Genomic DNA, 19,931 nt, shown 5'->3' with positions numbered 1-19,931 from the left:
CTCTCCTTTTATAACCGGCTCCATCAGCAAGAACATGTTTTTTCAGGGTTTTTTAAAAATATTTTTTATAGTTCTCTTATGTTTCAAATCAGTTTTCAATGTTCACATTGTACCTGGAACTGGCTACTCTAAGTAGCCTTGAATGATGGTGCCATAGACAGTGAGTTTTATCTCAACATTAGGAACTCAGCCACTGAAGTCTGAAAGTCGGCAGAAAACGGCTTAGCAGGCTCAGTGGGATTTGCTGAGCAGAGCTTCGTAACTTTCTGTTGCACTGATGCCACCTGTTTGTCCAGAGAAGACAAGATGAGCAACACCCCACCCCGGACCATGCCCAAGGACCCCTGAGCAGCCCACTCCCCATGTCCCACCTGCACACAAGGCTGGAAGAATGACCAACATTAACCATAGCTCATTTTACTACCAAAATCCCTGCCCTGGGAGCGACGTACCCATTTTTTGATCATGGAACGTATGTACTAGCATGATTTCTCCCTGTGCATGCGTGCCTGGCACTCTACCCCAAACATGTGATGATGCTCACTCCCTTCATGCATTATTCATCTCACCTCCAGAAAAACCCCCTGACCCCGTTGGTCCAGGAGGCAGATTTGAGACAGTCCCCTCCTCCCACCTCCCACATGAAGCACCCTCTGCAGTACATCGTTTCTTCCTTGACAACCTTCATCGTCTCACTGACTGGCTTTCTGTGGGGTGAGCAACAGAGAGAACCCGCCTTGGGGTTCATTAACACTTTGACCCTCTCCGACCATGGACCCTCCCCCCAGGAGCTGGACTCCAGAGGTCACAGATACCTGCAACCTTTCTTCCCACTGTACAGATGAGGAAACTGAGGAACGTCACTGGCAGACAGAGACTCCTCAGTCCTGCATCAGCTGCATTTTCCTACAGCACTGCAGACAGCCCAGAAGGGAGGGGAGTTAGTATTTTGAAAATAGCCTTCAGTTTGAGTTGGGGACGCTGGGGGAGCCATGAGGGGCCCAGGAAAAGCAGAGGCCCAACATGAACTCTTTTTCCCCTAATGTTTTTTGGTTTTTTTTTTTGAGACAAAGTCTCGCTTTGTTGCCCAGGCTAGAGTGAGTGCTGTGGCGTCAGCCTAGCTCACAGCAACCTCAAACTCCTGGGCTCAAGCAATTCTGCTGCCTCAGCCTCCCGAGTAGCTGGGACTACAGGCATGCACCACCATGCCCGGCTCATTTTTTTCTCTATATAGTAGTTGGCCAATTAATTTCTTTCTATTTATAGTAGAGACGAGGTCTCGCTCTTGCTCAGGCTGGTCTAGAACTCCTGACCTTGAGCGGCCCGCCTCGGCCTCCCAGAGTGCTAGGATTACAGGCGTGAGCCACCGCGCCTGGCCTCCCCTAATGTTTTAAAATCGCTTCTTTTGCTTAATATTGTATTTGTTGTTGCAACAAAGCAGTTGTGGAGTATTGCATGCAGCAGGGTTTTTTTTCCTATATAGTATAGTACGCTTCTTTTTTTTAGTCGTAGCGAACAAGCACATAAACACGGCCCTCCGGACGAGCTCCACGTGTGTGGTACAGGCTGTGCCTATGCGCTCCCTGCTGTGCGCAGACCCCTGGCAGTGCCCTGTCCTGCCTCTGCGCCCACCAGGCAGTCCTCACCTCCTCCCTCCCCCAGAACCCCTGCTCCACTTGCTGTCTCCAGGAGTTTGACTGCTCTGATGCCTCTTACCCGTGGAATCATGCAGTGTTTCTCTTTCTGTGATGAGCTTATTGCACTGCGCATAATGTCCTCTAGGTTCATGCATGTTGTAGCACATGGCAGGATTCCCTTCCTTTTTAATGCTGACTATTCCATTGTATGTATATATACCACATTTCCTTCCTTCCTCCCTCCCTCCCTTTCTCCCTTCCTTCCTTTCATTCTTTTGTTCTTTCTTTCCTTTCTTGTTCTGTCGCCCAGGCTAGAGTACATTGGTATCAGCATAGCTAATTGCAACTTCAAACTCCTGTGCTCAAGCAATCCTTTGCCTCAGCCTCCCGAGTGGCTGGACTACAGGTGCATGCCGCCACGTCCAGCTAATTTTTCTATTTGTTGTAGAGTTGGGTTCTTGCTGTTGTCCGGGCTGGTATTGAACTCCTGGCCTCAAGCGATCCCCCCACCTCGGCCTCCCAAAGCGCTGGGATTACAGATGTGAGCCACTGTGCCCTGGCCTCATTTATCCACCCATCTGCCAGTGGACATTGATCTTTCTTGCACCTCTTGGTCGTTGTGAATAGTGCTGCCATCTCCAACTTGCCCTCTTGAGATACTGAGCTGAGACGGCAAAAAAAGAAAGGGGCTGTGGGCTTGGGGGAGCAGGTCCCTTCGAGGGTCTTCAGAGCTTCTGCTCAGCCTCGTGCTGGGACGTGAGACGGGGCGGCTGCGGTGGAGAGAGGACAGGCACAGGCTGGGCCCTGTGCTCCCAAACCACTGGCCGCAGCCCCCATTGTCCTCACACTGTGGGGGTCGTCGGGAGAGATTTGGGTCTGACCCAGCTTATAAAACAGGGAAATCACTCGCCAGCAACCGCCCCCTGCCCCGGACTCGGGAGCGAAGGACGCAGGCTTCCTTCCCACCACAAGTGCCAGGGGGAGCACAGGACGCACCGCTTGGAACGTGCAGCAGAGAACAAGTCACTTGTCTGAAATTCTAGTGTGACTCTGTGCCCTGTACGCTTATTTGTAAATCCGACAGCCCTCCCTCCTACTCACTGACGGCCTCCCCAGCCAGCAGCAGGCGCCTCTACCCAGGGTCCCAGAACTGCTGGCGTGGACGCCCCTGAACCCAGGCCTGGCTCGGAGCGCCGGGGACAAGCCCCTGCTCCGTTAAGCCCCCCGCCTGCCCAAGCCCCGGCCTTTCCTCCTCCCTCTGAGTCTTGGCGGGGAGTCTCCCCGAACCCCGAAGGCTGCTCTAAAGCCCATATCGTATGATCTCTTTTCTCACCAGGCGTGATACATGGTGACCATGAAGCCTCTGTCCCTCTGCCTGTGTCGTCACCATAGGAACGAAGCGAGGTGTCCGAGCGGACACAGGCGGTAGCGGGGCACTTGGCTTCACCGCGCCAAGGAGTCGGCTCTCCTGGCTGTGCTCCAGACCTGGCCACGTGACCTGGTGGAAACACGGGAGGGGAGGGCAGGTGCCCGACAGCTCTGAGCAAGCTGCATCTCCCAGCGTGGGGCAGAGGCACTTCCGCCAGTTCCGAAACCTTCATCTCCAAGAAAAGGCACCTTCGCTGCCTCCTCTGGCCGCCCGGGGCAGGGACGGCGGCTGCAGTTACAGTGCTCAGTGAGGGTGGGATGGATGCGTGCGTGATGCTCGCCCCATCCAGGCCCCCTGAGGTCCCTGTGCCATCAGCTGCGAGTCCTGGCTGGAAGGGAACTGGCCCCCCGTGGGGAAGCTGTGGCCAGGCCAGCCACACACACGTGCTGTCCGGCCCTCAGAACGCCAGGGGTCAGGGACAGCAGAGGGAACTGCGGGGCAGAAGGCTGAGACCCCGCCCTCAGGCAGTCACCAGGGCTTGGAACAGGTTAGGGGTCCTATGGCTGTCTGTCCCTTACTCTGTAGGGGCCTGGGGGGATCTTAGGCCACTCAAGGGAAAGCTGAGGGCCCCTAGGGCTGGGCTGCACAAGGTGGTGGCTTCTAGCCACGTGCCTCTGAGCACTTGAAATGGGGTGAGTTCGAATTGCCATGTGCTGTGAGTATAAAACGCATGCTGAGGCCAGGCATGGTGGCTCACGCCTATAATCCTAAGCACTCTGGGAGGCTGAGGCGGGTGGATTGCTCAAGGTTGGGAGTTCAAAACCAGCCTGAGCAAGACCCCCGTCTCTACTAAAAATAGAAACAAATTAATTGACCAACTAAAAATATATATACAAAAAAAAAGATTAGCCGGGCATGGTGGCACATGCCTGTAATCCCTGCTACTCGGGAGGCTGAGGCAGGTGGATCGCTTGAGCCCAGGAGATTGAGGTTGCTGTGAGCTAGGCTGACGACGCCACGGCACTCACTCTAGCCTGGGCAACAAAGTGAGACTCTGTCTCAAAAAAAAAACCCACGCTGGAATGCAAAGATCTTCACTGCTCTACAGACATACCCCGGGGGGGTCCCCCCAGACTCTCCCACTGTCCCAGGCAGGCAGCTCTAGGGTGGAAAGCGCAGCAGTCCTGCCTTTGATGTGGAACCTCCCCTCTTAGTGACTGCGTGCAGCCCTCATGCTCCCTGAATGCCAGGGGTGACACCGTGAGGGTCGCATGAAATCCCGCCCCGGAGCTCGTCCCTGGCGTGTACTGTGTGCACACTGAGACCGTCTACCATGATTCCCTTGGAGGCGGCAGCAGGGCGCTTGGGAAGCTCAGGGGACTCTGGCTGTCCCGCTGGGCCCACGTGTGGGGGTGTGCGCGGGACCCTCGGTCCCCCCGCCCTTGCATCCAACCCAGCAACGGAGCCTCACACCAGCCAGCACGGAAAACATTGCTTTATTACTGCGTCTGCCAACACACGAGGAGTGCGAAGGGCGCCCCCAGACCGCAGCCCTGGCGGGCGGGCCGGGAGCGCCGGTGGGTGAGCAGGACAGGATGGGGCTGGGAGCCACGCGGCGGCGGCAACACAGAGTCATGCAGGGCGCGGCGGGCGCTGGCCGCACGGGGCGGCCGTACATTCTATTGCTCGTTAAGGGTCGCACACATGGACGATGTACAAAAAGGAGAAATAGGTCTCTGCGTTAATGAAAAATACATTTTTTCTCTACAAAGGAATCTTTTCTAATACAAGAAAATAAATATTGCAACATAAGCCAAAAATAATTTAAAATTGCTCTTTTCAATATATTTTCAATATTTCTCTTGTATATTAACAAATGGCACATCACTTTCTTTGAAACAAAGACAGAAGGGTGTCTCCTCCTGTGACATTCATATCACCCCCCACCCCGCCGAACGATGCGGAGCACAAAGTACCCGTGCGTCTGAGGGAGACAGTGGCAGCAAGTGCCTAAAAGAACCACCGCGGGTCCCAGGCTCCAGCCCCGGCTCCTCGGCCAATGTGGCCAGCTGGGCCGGGGCACGGGAGAGTGGCCTCCCCAAGGGCCTTGCTACGGGGATCCAGATCATTCTTCCGAGCTTCGGCCGTGGGCGGCGCTCGGCCACATCTGGCAGTGAGCAGGGAAGTGCCGAGTGCAGCTGCTGCCAACGTCTGGGAATCGCCCCAGCCGAGCCCCACACGCGCCCCTCACCACACACGGACACGCGCTCACACGCACACACGTGCCGGGGCCTGGCGCCCCCAGCAGTCCCACAGCCGCGTCTGGAAACCTGGGCAGAGGAGGCCCTTGCACTGCAAATGCCCACATACGGTCGCCAAGGCAGAGCCCCTCTAACAAAATAAACCCTTTGCCTTTCTTCTCCTCATTTGTTCCAAAATACATTTATGATGCATAAAAATACTCTCCTCGCACATTTTCCTTGGTCATGGGATGAGGGGCACGCGTGGGGGATGACAGCCAGACGGGTGGCAGAGCAGCCCTCCCTCCAGGGTGGAGGAGCTGAGTGTGCGCAGCCGCGGCAGAGAGAAAGGCCAGCCTCGGCCTCTGGCCTGGAAAAGGACCCGGCCTCGGTCTCGGGGGCAGCAGGGCCCTCGCCACAGTGGACGGCAGGCTGGGAAAGAGTGACCCGAGGCCGTGGCTGGCGGGGGGCGGGCTGGGGCCGGGAGGCCATCCTTGTCCTCCGTGCAGCATGGCGGACAGCCTGGAGGTGGAGACAGCTGCCCGGCAGAGGCTGCTCCGGGGCCTGGCCTAGGAGGGAAGGTGCCTCCAGCCAGCCGGCCTCACGGATCCTGGCGCTGCAGGACACAGGCCCCAGGCGAAGTCTGGTCCAAAGCAGCAGCCAGTGGAGAAGAGGGCCCGGAGTCTAGGCGCAAACTAGAACAGGGACTCTCTGAGGATGACAGCTGCCCCATCCGCCTGCCCAGGCCAGGCCCGGCCCTGGCTGCAGAGCTGGGCTGCCTCCTGGAAAGAGGCCAGACTCTCGGCGTCCTCTCCTGAATTCTCCACCTGCCCGGGATGGCGTGGAGGGGGGAGGGGCAAGTGCTGACACTGCTTGACCCTGAGCTTTCCTGGCAGCCTGGCCCCTGGCAGGGTTTGGTTGTTCTTCAAGCTCACCCCTCTGCTTCCTGCGGGGTCAGGCCGGGCGATCCAGCCCAGACAGGGCTGCAGCCCGAGCTGACCCAAAGCTCGGAGAAGGAAGGTCTGTTCAAAGGCAGTAAACAGAGGCTGGGGCTGGCTGGGACGCTGACACAGACGCTGGTCACTGCTACCGAGGCGGGCGGGCGGACCAACTCTACATGGTGGCTCGTGCCATCCCGAAGCCCAGAATCCTCGCAGCCCACCCCGCGCCCTCGAGTCCCCTCGGACTAGACAGATCCGTCTGGTCCTCTGAACTCAGTCATCATCGTTGTTTCCTGTTTTGCTGAAATTCACATGAAATCGACAATTCACATTGTTGATGACAATGCCACTGCCGTACCTTGATAGTTTGGGAGTCGGGGCGGGTGAAGGTCGAGCCGTCCCCCATCCCGCTTATTTGCTTTGTGTGTTGGGGGGGTGGGACTGGGACCACGTGGTAAAGACTTTTCCATGCTGGTTTCACGGTCGGGATCCCCCTCTGTGACTCCCGGAGTTCGGGGAAGCTCACAGCAGGCCTGGCCCAGGATCCGAATCCGACACGCAGGTACGGTTCAGCAGCAGAAAAAGCATCCTCTTCCAAGAGCCTGGGCTCTCCTCCTCAAGCGTGTGCAATGGACGTCGTTTCCACACTTTGTTGCTAAAGAACTCCACTTTTTAAAAAAGTCCAAGTGACAGGTTGTCAGGTCCAGGCTGTGCTGTATAATGGTCAAAATATTCTTTGGCATCCACAGAATGATTCGACTGGTTCACTGGGCTTTTGCAAGGTTCTTGTTGGAGAAGTTCTGGCTTTACCAGTGGTGGAAGTGACCCAGGAGTAATTTGTAAAAGAAAAAAAAAAAATGTTTCACTGAATTCCTTTTGTATGTTCCCTGAGCTATCACCCTGGGGCCACCCCACTGAAACTCTTCAGACTACGACCTGGGGCTGAGGGTGGGGCGGGGAAGGCAGGGCCCTGGCGGGGAAGGGGTTAAGGCTCAGAGGAACAGAGGGACACGGGAAGGTCCAGCAAGACTCACAGCAGTCCCGGCAGGCCGATGCGGCCCGCCCTGGCCCCGGGATCCCACTGCTTGTTGGAAGGAGGCGTTTCCAGAAGGAAACCACGGAAGAAGCTCATCTCTTAGCAGGATTGGGAAACTTGAAAAGGCAAACGGTCTGGTCTCATCAGCTCTGTCTGGGCGTGGCCCCAGACACTGGCCCCGAAGGAAGGAAGGAAGTTGGAGCCCCAGAGTGATTCTCTGCGGTGGGCTGGTCTTCGCCCCACCACCCCGTCTGGGCACTGGCCTCCCTGGCAGCCTCACCCGCGGTGGCAGCCGGCTGTTCGGGAGTCCCCTGAGTAAACGGCACAGCTCAGGAAGGATTCCGGGAAGCCCTCCCCAGAGCCGCTGGGCTGGGCTGGGCGCTGGCAGGGGCAGAGCAGCGAGGAGGGAGGGTGGCGGGCGGGCGGCCTCAGGAGATGGGTGTCGATCAGGAACAGCTCCGGTCCCTCCGGAACCAGCGGGCCCCGTGCCCCTCGGTGCTTTCTCGCAGAAGCTCGTTGTGCTTGTGACAGTGAGTGGACTCTGGCCGGGGATCGCTTATCACACTTCCTCGGGGGTCAGTGGAGTGCAGCAGGACCCCCCGAGTGGGCCCCAGTGGGATTTGGGGGCAAGGCGGGGTGGGCCCTGGTCTGGCCCATCTGCCAGGAAATAATGCCCAAACGACAGTCCGTGTCACCCGGTGGCAGCGGGCTGGAGTCCTGAGCCCTTCATCCCCTTGCCTGCATCAGCCAGGAGCCCAGCGGCGCCACGCGGGCAGCGGCAGGGATGGTGCTCGGGACCCGGCCTGGTGCCAGCGGCCAGAGCCGTGGAAGGATCACGATGTCCTAGGCCAGCACGGAGGAAAGACGACAGTGTAGAATCCAAATCTCTCTCTATGTTAAAAATAAAACCACAACAGAGTGGCAGCCTGGAGGGTCTGGAACACTCAGCAGAGATTGGAAATGGCAGTTGTGACTGGGCTGAGGCCTTTTGTGGGGGGGAGGGCCCAGGGCAGGGCCCGGGGCAAGGACGGGGTGAGTTAGGAGGCCAGGACCCCCATGCGGACCACCTCCTCAGCCCCTGCCTCCCGGGGGCCTCGCTGCACCCCACTGTCCTCAGCCTCCACATCCGAGTCGCTCGTCTCCCCGTCAGAGAAGTAGCCGTCAGTCTCGGCGTCAAAATGCAAGCTGACCTTTGGCCTCTCGGCCGCGGCAGAAGGCGGCGGTCCAGTCCCAGCGTCGGGCCTGGCCCCCGGCGATCTCCGGGTGACCTTGCTCTCTCGAGGTGGCCGGAGCCGGCCCAGGGGCTTGGGGCTCGCTGTGGGGCCAGGCACTTGGACGACTGAGTCAGCAGCCGCCGGGGCCGCCTCGCCGGGGGTCTCGGGGGCCAGCAGCGGGGGGCTTTCGGGGGCTGCTAGCACGGGGCAGTCCCCCGAGGCGGGGCTGGACGGCAAGTGAGAGGACGTCCGCCGTGGTGGTGGCTTCCGGGTGGGGGGCCCTTGGCCGCCCCGGCCGCCGCCTGCGTCCTGGCCCCCCGGCTTCTTGGGGGGCTTGTCCGCAGCAGGTCTGTCCAGGGCCATCCGGGAAGCCGGCCCGTCCTGCTGGGCTGGGGGCGGCGGCGGCTTCTTCTTGGGGGGCGGGCGGGCCCGGCCGCGGGCCTTCCTGGCGGGGTCGCCGGGCCGCAGCGAGGGGTCCCGCATGAAGCTGAGCAGCGTCTCCTCGTCCTGCAGCAGCTCCTCCGACAGCAGCCCCGGCGCCGGGTCCTCGCGGTGGCCGTTGTTGAGCGGCCACTCGCTCATGGCCATGTTCTCCGCCGTGATCTGCACCGACTGCGCCAGCCAGCTGTTGAAGAAGGTCCCGTCGATGGGGAAGGGGGTGGACAGGCCTGGCCGGGGGAGAGAGCAGGCAGGTGAGCCGCTGGCGGGCGTGTGTCCCCCGCCCTCCCGCCTCCCGGGACCCTCCCTGCTGGGCGCAGGCCACTGCCTTCTTCGGTCCGTCCCCCTGCCGGCAGCGCCAGAGTGGGGGGCCCCAGCACAGACCCCTCCCCCAAGCAGGGTGTTCTGCCTCCAGGACTGGCTTTGTAATTTGGGGGGTAAAGTACATGTAGGCTCCTTGATCAAATATTAAAATATTTCTAAGATTTTCAGGGAGGATTGCTAAAGCAATTCGAGAACGCGTCTAGCAGGTTTTTACCAGAACGCTCACGCAGGAGAAAAAAAATTCAAGGTGGCGGCAGCAGAGCATCAGGCCAAGCGCGGGGCCCCGTGGGGTTACCTGCACAGGTTGCACGCCCATGCAGCGGGCGTGCCACCACCCCTCTGCTGGTGGGGACAGGGAAGGAGGAAAGGCGGAAAACATCCCTCCTGGGATTTTAGGAGCGTCTCCTCCCACAGTGCGCCAGCAAGGAGCCGGCATAAGCGGGCACAGCGAGGTGTCTGGGTGGAAGGCCGCTCTGGGACATCAGGGCCCGTTTTGCCTTTACTGGGGGCTTGCAGGGGCGGGGAGGCAGCTGGGGAGGCTCGCGTTCTCCCCTCTCGAGACAGGGGACACACGGGGTGACCTGGGCTTCTGTGCCAGAGACTACCGCCCGCTCCCTACGAAGAGCTCTGGGGGACGCACGTGACTTTCTGGGAGTCACAGCGCTCCCATCAGGCTGCTCTGCAGGAAGGAGACCTGGGGCAGAGCGGAGGGCGGCAGGGCACTGCTCGGGGTCTCCCTGGGTGGCTCCAGGAAGGTTGCTGGTGCTGAGGGAAGGGCCCGTGTGGAGGACTGCGGCAGAGTGGGGCAGGGATAAGGATTTCCCACAGAGCCTCTCCTCCCGGCGGGGGCTGGCCTGGGGCCTCTAGGAAGTGCCAGCACCCAGGACCCCTGCCAGGGGGACGAGAGGGCAGGGCCTGAGCGGGCTGGGTCCAGCTGCCACCCAGGTCTACAGAAGGCCCACTTCCCAGGATGTCAGACGGGGCTCTGAGACCCGTCTCCTCGGTGGGCGGAAGGTATGAGCATCCGGGCAAGGGAGGGCCCGGTTACCCCCTTGGGCCTCAGCCTCCCGCTCTGCGCAGTGGGTCGGGTGCAGGCGGGAGCCTGTGCCCGGGCTGGCCTGGCGCTTACTCACCCAGCTGCCCCAGCACGGAGTCGGGCCCCGGCTTCACTCTCTCCTTCTTCTCGGGGCTGTCCTTGGGGCCCTCGCGGCCTTTCCTCTTCGAGTCACTCTTCTTGCCCTTGGACCTCCTCCCAGACCGCTCTGCACCAGGGGAAGCGAGAAGAGGGACATGGTCACCCAGAGGGCCCCCGGCGGAACGAGGCCCCAGCCCCAGAGAGCTCCGCCAGCCGTGCGCACCCCGCAGGGAAGCCCGTTGGAGCCGGGTACGGCTGGTGTGGGGGCACAGGGTCACACAAGGAGAGGCCCCTGCAGGACGGGGACTGCAGTCTGACCCACACGACCCACAGGCCTTGGGAGAGAGCCCTGGTGGGTGGAAGGACAGCCGGGGGACAGGCAGGGCCCTGAGTGCCAGGCCGAGGAGCTGGGCAGGTGGAAAGCACGTGACCTGAGGGGTCAAGAGGCTTGGGTTCCCCTCCCCACACCAGTCTGCTTCCTTCAACAGTCTCCCGCCTCGGTCTCCCTGTTGGCTGTCGAGGTGTCAGTGGAGGCTCAGGGGGTGCACCTGGCTCTCGTGTCCTTTCGGTCCACGACCGTGCTAGGTGAGGGAGCAGGGAGGGACACGTCGGGGGAGGGGCCCAGCTGCTGCGAATCCTCCCAGATTCAACAGTTTAAGGGAAGGTCAAGGCACGTGGCCCCAGCTGGGGAAATCTTCCCAGCCCTGCTGTTGGTTCCCTGTGCAACCTCAGGCCAGGCCTCGGTCTCATCTGTAACCTGGGCCCACCGCCTAGTTACTCTGGTTCTTTATTTCCTCCCGAGACAGGGTTGCCTGGGATAGAGTGCAGGGCGTCATCATAGCTCACTGCAGCCTCAAACTCCTGGGCTCGTGATCCTCAGCCTCCCGAGTAGCTGGGACTACAGGTGTGTGCCACCACAACTGGCTACTTTTCCATTTTTTTTTTTTTTGTAGAGGCGAGGTCTCGCTCTGTTGCTCAGGCTGGTCTTGAACTCCTGGCTTCAAGCGATCCTCCCACCTCGGCCTCCCAAAGTGCTGGGATCACAGGTGGAACCACTGTGCCTGGCCCCGAAGCCTAGTTCCTTCGGAAGCAGGCTCCTGGGGCTCCCACTGCGCGCAGGACACAGGTGACCCGAGTTCCCTCTCAGCGCCCGTCAGGCGCGTACGTTCTGCCCACCCCAGCCTCCTTGCAGTCTCTCTACCGAGACGAGACGTGCTCTGATCTCTGGGTCTCCAGACATGCTGTTTCCCTGTCCTGTCCTTCAGCCGGCTCAGCTCACAGGCCCAGCGAGGGCCTCCTCCAGCCCCCAGGCCAGACAGCCTCAGCAGTGCGCTCATGGCCTCGTCCCACCCCGGGGCCGAGCATCGTGCCAGCTTTGGGCAAACCAGTCTTCTCTCCCAATGCCGCGTCCCAAACAAACGGCTGCCCGTGGCTGACACTCAAGACAAGCAGCGTGCGTGTCCCCAGGCCCGATGTGGCGATGCGGACTCCCCAGGATCGCGGCCATGCTTCCGGAACCCTGTGCTCGCGCTCGTGGCTTGCCACTCTCTGCTTCTGTGACTCCGGGCGCTTCGCAGGCCTCTGCTTCTGCAGGTGGATGTGTGGCCACAGCCGAGCGCTAGGAAGCCCGAGATGTCGCTCCAGCATCGCTGCTTCCAGGAAGCCGTCCCCGATGTCTGTCATTGCACTGGCAGGGCCTGCAGACCCTGGGACGCTGCTTCCGTATTTCTGCAAGGGGTGAGCTCCCCGAGGGCAGGAGCCCTGTCTATGCTCAGCTACTGCTGGCCCGATGAATAAATAGCAGACAGAGCCCGGGAAGCTCCCGCAGCAGCAGCCAGGAAGCGGCCGCAGTCGTCGGTGCGTGGTGAGCTCCACGTGGCTGTCGCCTGCCCCAACCCGGGCCCTGAGCTAAGTGGGGGGTGATCCCAAAGCACAACGCAGGCAGCTCAGCTCCGAGGCGCGGGGGTGGGTGGGGGAGGGCAGCAGAGGTCCACGTCTACTCCACTCCGCTCAGGGTCCGACCTGGCAGTGGCAGGCCCTGGCTCAGAAGCTCTCTGCAGCCGGCGATGTCTTCTGTTTTTTGTTTGTCTGTTTGTTTTGTTTTGAGACAGAGTCTCACTCTGCTTCCCAGGCTACAGTGCTGTGGAGTCAGCCTAGCTCACAGCAGCCTCAAACTCCTGGGCTCAAGTGATCCTTCTGCCTCAGCCTCCCCAGTAGCTGGGATTACAGGCATGCGCCACCATGCCCAGCTAATTGTTTTCTATTTATTTGTAGTTGGCCAATTAATTTCTTTCTGTTTTTTTTTTTTTTTTTTTTTTTTTTTTTTTGAGACAGAGTCTCACTTTGTTGCCCTGGCTAGAGTGAGTGCCGTGGCGTCAGCCTGGCTCACAGCAACCTCAATCTCCGGGGCTCAGCGATCCTACTGCCTCAGCCTCCCGAGTAGCTGGGACTACAGGCATGCGCCACCATGCCCGGCTAATTTTTTGTATATATATTTTTAGTTGGTCAATTAATTTATTTCTATTTTTGGTAGAGACGGGGTCTCGCTCAGGCTGGTTTCGAACTCCTGACCTTGAGCAATCCGCCCGCCTCGGCCTCCCAAAGTGCTAGGATTACAGGCGTGAGCCACCGCGCCCGGCCTCTTTCTGTTTTTAGTAGAGACGGGGTCTCGCTCTTGCTCAGGCTGGTCTCGAACTCCTGACCTTGAACAACCTTCCCGCCGCTGCCTCTCAGAGTGCTGGGATTACAAGTGCGAGCCACCGCGTCGGGCCCAGCCAACGATTTCTGCTCCATGTAAATCCAACACGAGGACACAGTTTTGGGGGTTCAGCATTGCCCTTCTGCACACCCCAGGAAGGGGCCTGCGTCTGGCCGTATCTACAACTAGCAGACGAGATCAACGCCAGAGTTTCTTTGGTCTTTAATTTCCAGATTTGTTAAATGCACGGAGTGGCAGGAGAGTAAGCGGAAAAGAGAGAAAAACGCTGCTGACGCGGGGCCTGAATCCCGTCAGATGGGGTCGGAGGGAGAACACACGGGCCCGTCCCATCTCTGGGGCAGCTGCCTCCTTCAGCATCCACTCCCAGGCACAGCAGGGTCCGGGGAAGCGCGCCACCTTCGGGCCCTCCCCGCCTCGGCGCCAGCGCAGAGCCACCGGGCCTCCAGGCCTGCACCTGCCCACACGCGACCTGTCCCGGCGCCGTGGCCCACTCAACCAGGGAGTCCCTGCTCCCTGCGGGCAGCCCTGACGCCACATTCCCACCTCTGGCTCCCCCGCGCCAACATGCGACCAGGGCCCTGCAGCCCCACCCGCCAACTGTAGAGCAGAGGGCACGGTGGCTGCCAGCAGCCCCTGGTCCCACACGCACGTCCAGCCAGGCTCCGAAGACACCTGTTCGGGGCAGTGCAGGGGCGGGGCGGGCGCCTACCTCGACATAGGTCCTGCTCGATGAGCTTCATCTGCAGGTGGAAGATCTGCTCCTGCAGCTTGCAGAGGGCGTGCTTCGTCCTCTCGCGCCGCGTCACCATGTAGCACAGGTTTCTAACCTGGGGAAACACAGATAGGTTTTCCGCCTCACTCGCCGCGGGCAGCCACCCCATACCTCCCGGCCGCGGGGGCCTCGCGGTGCCCAAGGCACAGGCTGCCACCGCCGCTTGTCCTGCCCAGGACATCGGGAGTCAGTTCCCTGACCCTGAGTGCGTCCTCAGCCCGTGCCCCACGTCCGATCCAAACCCAGGGCCAAGCACAGTCTTGGCCCCACGGTCCCTGGCTGGGCCGGCGTAGCTGCAGAGAGGGTCTGGTCAGCTCAGCCATCCTGCGTCCTAAGGCCCTTGCAACATGGTTGCTCTCCTCTAAATCCACAGTGCCCACGGCTTGTCAGGGCCTCTCCAGGTCACCAGGCCCATCCCTCTGCCTTCTGTCCAAGGCTGTCTTTCCTGGCCAAGACACTCTTCAGTCTTCAGACACACGCACCACGGCAAGATCTCACACCTGTCCCGAGCCAGGAGTGGCCCCGGTACTTGGAGCCTGATAGCTCCAGCAGGACAGCTTGGAGCGGACAGGCAGTCCCCACCCACCTGTGCCCAGCCTGCAGCCAATCCACGTCTGCCTGCGGGTTTGGGACCCGGGCCAGGCCCCGGCTGCTCCGGCCAGGGCTCCCCCATGCATGTGGCTGCACTCACTCAGCCACAGCCACGGGACGCAGCAGGAAGGGCAGAGGTCTCTCTGACGGACTCAGGCCAGCTGGGAAGAGCCCCTAGGGTTTGGAGACCAGCTCGCTGAGCCCCTGGGACGGGCACCCAACCTCCAGGGAGTCTGGAAGCACCTGAAGGACAGACCGTGCCGCTGCCCGCCTGGCACCTTGCCCCACTGCGCCAGCCCGCGCCAGCTGCTCTCGGGCAAGGCCACACTTCTCACACTTCTGGGGCCAAGACTGGGCCCCTCCCTGAGACACCTCCTTGCTCTGGCAGCATCTTCAGCTCGGGCTGGAGCCTCCAGTGTCAGGCACAGCTGCCACAGCTGCAGAGCTGGGCCCCAGGTCCCACCGGGGCTTCCCGGCTGAGGCTCTGGCTCCAGCGGGTTCCGTCTTTGAGGCCGAGTTCAGTGTTCACGTGCTTAAGCTTCCCGGGGTGACCCCTGGTTCCAGACCCTGCTGACATGACCACCCTTTCTCCTGGCCTGGAGGCACCATAACTGGACTTCTTTCCTGGGTGTGGGAACACTCCTTTCCTTCCTTCCGGAGCCCAGCTGTGAAGGTGTGCTCTCGTCTCAGGCTCCGCAGGATGGGCTCTCTGCGGCACTCCACGCCGGGCTGTGCGCCCCAGCCTGCCCCGTGGGCACCAGGCCCAGCTCCAGCCCGCCGGCACGGCCTCCTCCAACCCCCTCCAACCAGCGCACTCCCCACACGCCCTAAGCACCGGCTGCAGCTCTGGGAACCCGTGCTGTGCGAGGCCCTGGCTCGGCAGTCAGCAACGCTGCCAGGGTCCCTTTCTTCTTGGGGACTGCTGCCCGGCGGGGCAGGTGGATGCTGACCCCTCTTGACAGGGCCGGACAGCCCCGCCTAGAGCCGGGGCAGTGAGCACGGCTTCCTGGACAAAGAGGCAGCGTGGGGGTGGGAGCTGATCACATAGGGGGAGCCCAGGGCAAGGCCAGGGGGGCGAGACACAGAGCCAGGCCTGGTGGCTTGAGAGACAGGGGACAGGGAGCAGTGAGGACAGGCTAGGCCAGCGAGGGATGGGGGGCAGGCCTTGAGGCCAGGCCAGGGCAGCTGCACAGGGTTTTGGCAGAGCGGTGAGTGCCGAGACCTGGGACTCATCCTGGGTGACACGTCTCCTCTTCCTGCGTGCCCACAGCCAGCCCACCACCGCGGCCACCGGCCTGCCCTGGAGAGCAACCCCTTCTCATGGCTCCCTGCACCTCTCACGTGGGCAGCGGGCCATGCTGACCCTGTGCTGCCCCAGAGCAACCTCCTTGAAATGTAGGTCAGGCTGCTTCCCTCCTGCTCCTAGACTCTCCTCCAGCGGCTTCTGTACCAGGGTCAGTAACAATCCCTTGAAACTCATTTTTGGGCTGGGCAAGGTGGCTCACGCCTATAATTCCAGTACTCTGGGAGGCCGAGGCGGGAGGATTGCTTGAGGTCAGGAGTTCGAAACCAGCCTGAGCAAGAGCGAGACCCTGTCTCTACTATAAATAGAAAGAAATTAATTGGCTGACTAAAAATATATAGAAAAAATTAGCCGGGCATGGTGGCGCATGTCTGTAGTTCCAGTTACTTGGGAAGCTGAGGCAGGAGGATTGCTTGAGCCCCGGAGTTTGAGGTTGCTGTGAGCTAGGCTGACGCCACGGCACTCACTCTAGCCTGGGCAACAAAGCGAGACTCTGCCTCAAAAGAAAAAATAAAAAAGGTTAGGGAAAATCTAAAGTAGCCTTTACTTTGGAGGCTAGTTCAGCCCCATTACTGAGATCTGATCCTTCTGGGGTCTCTGCTGAATACTCTGTGTATCACATCAGGTCTTCCCATTCTGGCTTGTGGGAACCAGCCCCAGGTGAGCTCTAGTAATTTGGCTAACAGCTCCCTATAATTGTACTTTCCCGTCCCTACTGGGGACGGGGAAGAACGTCGCTTCCTGCCGTGAGAACACAGCAGTCTCAGGTCAGTGGCCCCTGGTCCCGTCTTTGTGCCTCGCCCTGGGGCCACCAAGTATGTTCCAGTCTCTCCAGAGACTCTTGGTAACATCCAGTCTTAGTACTAATACGTTCTGCTGGATGCTGTACGGTCCCTTTACCATGATGGCTCTTGGGTCAAAGAAACGACCACACCGTAGAATCTCGCCCAGGCTAACAGGCCCCTTCCACTGTCATTTGATTTTCTGATCATAAGGAGAAAACATTCTCACTTAGAAAAGCCTAACAGCACAAAAACGGGTCAGGTAGAAAAGTCTTCAATAACTAGGTCAGGGACTGATGATAAACACAGGTTCCACATTTTGATGAGGCTGTTTTGATGTCAACAAGTTCCGCAGGGAGCGGCTGGCGTGGGGCGGAGAAGGGGAGCAGGGCGACTCCGCTGGCTAGAAGAGACCAGCCACGGGGAAGGTGTGGGAGGCGGCGGCACGTTGGGCACCAGATGCCTGGGACTGGCGGTCTTTGAGGGGACTGGCAGATCTGCTCAGGTGGGAGGTGCTGGCGGGAGCCACCCCTGCCCCCACCCGATGCGGAAGAGCTGAGAGTGAGCGGGCAGGCGAGGGCAGGAGGGCAGGCGAGGGCAGGTGGCCGGGCAAGCAGGGAGGGGAGGAGCCCTGCAGCCAACGAGCAGCCAGAGACGGAGCAAGGGACCCAAAACATTAAGCACCACAAGGAAAGGGTTTCAAGACCAAGAGTAGGTCTGACTGTGGCAGCCACTGCCGAGGGCTAGGGGACAGGGCCGGAGGAGTGGAGGGGACACTGCTGGTGGCCCAGGTGTGGCTCTGTGATGTGTCAGGGGCGGGAGCGGAAGCCTGGCTGGAGCGGGAAGCCACCAAGCAAACACCGGGAGGGACAACACTAAAGGAGACTTGGGGATGGGAGTGGAGGGACCCACGACTGGAGGGACACAGGCAGAGAGGATTTGCTTTTGAGGACAGGAGAGGCTGAAACAGACGACGAAACTGGTGGGAGGGGACCTAGGGAGGGGAGGAAGGAGAGACAGAGATTCCAGGGCTGCAGGGAATGGGCTGGAAAGAGCTCCCTGTGGGAAGAGGGAGGAGACGGGAGGGAAGGACAGAGAGGGGCCCCAGAGGCCTCTGCTGGAGGGAAGGTGGCGGGTAGGAGGTTGGGCTCTGCTGAGAGAGGGGCGGGGTAGGGATGGAGACGCCAGGCATTCCATGGGGTTCTGTCCTGACACCTGCTGCTGTGGGGTCTCTCCTGGGGAGTTGGGGTTCCCCGGGCAGAGAGTGGTCTCTGCTGCGTGAGGCTCTGCCAGGAGGCAAGGGAGGGGCCTCGGGCCAACGCCACGCGGGGTGAGCGTGGAGACGCAGGACAGAGAAGGGCGGAGTGCCTGGGAGACACCTGAGCAGGTGAAGGGGAGTCCCCCGTCCCCGGGGAGGGTGTGGGGATCGCCGGGTGACTGGCGTGGGAGCAATCCAGTGGTGACCAGGCTCGGGTGGGGCGGGGGCACTGATGGGTTGAGAAGCCCCAGAGGCAGGAGGTGGGGGGGCTGAAAAGCCAGCGGTCTGGAGGCTGGAGCTGCCAGGACAAGGTGGGCTGCGTGTGACGGCACCCACAACCTGGACAGAGTGAGAGGGAGTGGCCGAGAGACGGGGAGGCAGGCAGCGGGCGTGGGAAGAGGGCAGGACCCGCTCCTCGCCGAGCCTCTCCCACGCGCCCCCAGCAGGTGTGTGCCTGAGAGCTGCCTCCACCCTCGGCCTCCTCCTCAGGCCAGGCCGGGCTCTCAAACTCCCGGCGACAGATCCAGAGCCAGAGGCAGCAAGTCCCGCACAGCATGCCCGCCCGCCAGCGCGGTTGCTAGGGGACGCCAGCCGGTGCCTGTCGGGCTGATGTCAGCGCTGCAATTTTTTTGTCAGCCGTGAATAACTCCGGGAGGCTGCAGTGGCCACGCCTGCCCGAGCCGGCGCCAGGGCCAAGGGCTGCGGCCGAAATTTTGGAAAAGCACATCTGGGCTGAACGGAAAACGGGGTTTCATGCTGGTGGCTCCTGCTTTTCCCAGCGAAATCCCCGCTCGGCCCCGGGGCGGGGGGCAGGGCGGGGATCAGCCTGGGAGGATGCTGTGTGTCCCAGGCCCTTTCAGTCCCCACGCAGAGCCACCCTCGGAGCGCAAGCCTCCTTCTGAGAGCCACATGGCTCGTGGGGCCAGAGCGGTGACAGTCACACCAGCAGCGGAGGGCACTGTGCCAAGCGCTGTCTCCCACTCTCACAGCAACCACGGATCCTTATTCCCGTTTCACAGACAGGGAAACTGAAACACAGCGAAGTGGAAACCGAAGCCGGAGGGCAGAGAGCCGGGAGTGCGGGAACTGGGCGCGAGTCCACGCCGCCCAAGATCAGGCTCAGGCCCTGCCCTGGTTTCCGAGGAATCCACGCCCAAGCTGGCCTCGTGCCCAGTCATGGGCTGGCCACTCTCGCCGCTGGCCCGGGCCGTGGCTGGAGACTGGGCCTGCTGTCCAGGCCACCGGCAGCCGCGGGTCTGTGCAGAAAGCCTCCCCCGTGGCGGAGTTCTCAGTGCTGCCCACGTACGCAAGTCGCCAACACGAGGCTCCGAAAGGCCTGGGGGCCGTGGGGCCGAGGGGGTCGGCCTGGCTGGTGCCTCTGCCTCTTCCCAGCCCTGCCAGGCTGCGCGTTCCTGCCCCTCCCCTCAGCTGGCACCTGGCACCTGCTGGCCTCGCTCGGGGGCTGCTCGGGAAGCATGTGACAACCCCCCCCACCCTGAGTCTCACGGGGTTGCACTGTCTTCAAAGTGGGCCCTGCTCCCTCTTCCTGCAGTGGGATGGGTCACGCTGGGCTTCGGAAGGCTCTGCACCCCCTGCCCCAAGGGGTCTGGTGGCAGCTCTGGCTGCCCTGGGACCCCAGAGCCAGCCAAGTGCAGTCCCAGGCCCTACCTGTGGCAGCTGACACTGGGGAGAAAGGGCGGGCGGGGGGCTGACACGGGGCTGCTTTTGCCCAGGAAACTTATTTTTTTTTTTTTTTTTTTTTGAGACAGAGTCTCACTTTGTTGTCCAGGCTAGAGTGAGTGCCGTGGCGTCAGCCTAGCTCACAGCAACCTCAAACTCCTGGGCTCGAGCGATCCTTCTGCCTCAGCCTCCCGAGTAGCTGGGACTACAGGCATGCGCCACCATGCCCGGCTAATTTTTTATATACATATCAGTTGGCCAATTAATTTCTTTCTATTTATAGTAGAGACGGGGTCTCGCTCTTGCTCAGGCTGGTTTTGAACTCCTGACCTTGAGCAATCCGCCCGCCTCGGCCTCCCAGAGAGCTAGGATTACAGGCGTGAGCCACCGCGCCCGGCCCGCCCAGGAAACTTAGAGTGGAGAATAAGCCAGCATCCCGGTCCTGCCTGCGATTCAGGTCCAAATTCCAGCTCCAAGCCTAGGGATCAGGTC

The 19,931-nt window shown here is 60.9% G+C and overlaps 1 protein-coding gene across 4 annotated transcripts in view; it reads right to left on the bottom strand.

Annotated features, from left to right (window-relative positions):
- Positions 1–4,486: 4,486 nt before the first annotated feature.
- JADE2 (jade family PHD finger 2) overlaps positions 4,487–19,931 on the bottom strand; it is a 52,464-nt gene continuing 37,019 nt past the window's right edge. For all 4 annotated transcript variants that reach the window (XM_012762185.3, XM_012762184.3, XM_012762186.2 and 1 more), the window contains 3 exons: positions 13,763–13,880; positions 10,333–10,461; positions 4,487–9,105 (listed from right to left, as the gene is read on the bottom strand). In XM_012762185.3, coding sequence (XP_012617639.2) covers positions 8,261–9,105; positions 10,333–10,461; positions 13,763–13,880 — 1,092 coding nt within the window. In that variant the 3' untranslated portion in view covers positions 4,487–8,260. The remainder of the gene's footprint in view (positions 9,106–10,332; positions 10,462–13,762; positions 13,881–19,931) is intronic.

Source organism: Microcebus murinus, chromosome 21 (genome assembly GCF_040939455.1).
Source record: "Microcebus murinus isolate Inina chromosome 21, M.murinus_Inina_mat1.0, whole genome shotgun sequence".
Classification (NCBI taxonomy): Eukaryota; Metazoa; Chordata; class Mammalia; order Primates; family Cheirogaleidae; genus Microcebus; species Microcebus murinus.
The sequence above is the reverse complement of the archived record's forward strand: the minus strand, read 5'-3'. Positions and strand labels throughout refer to the sequence as shown.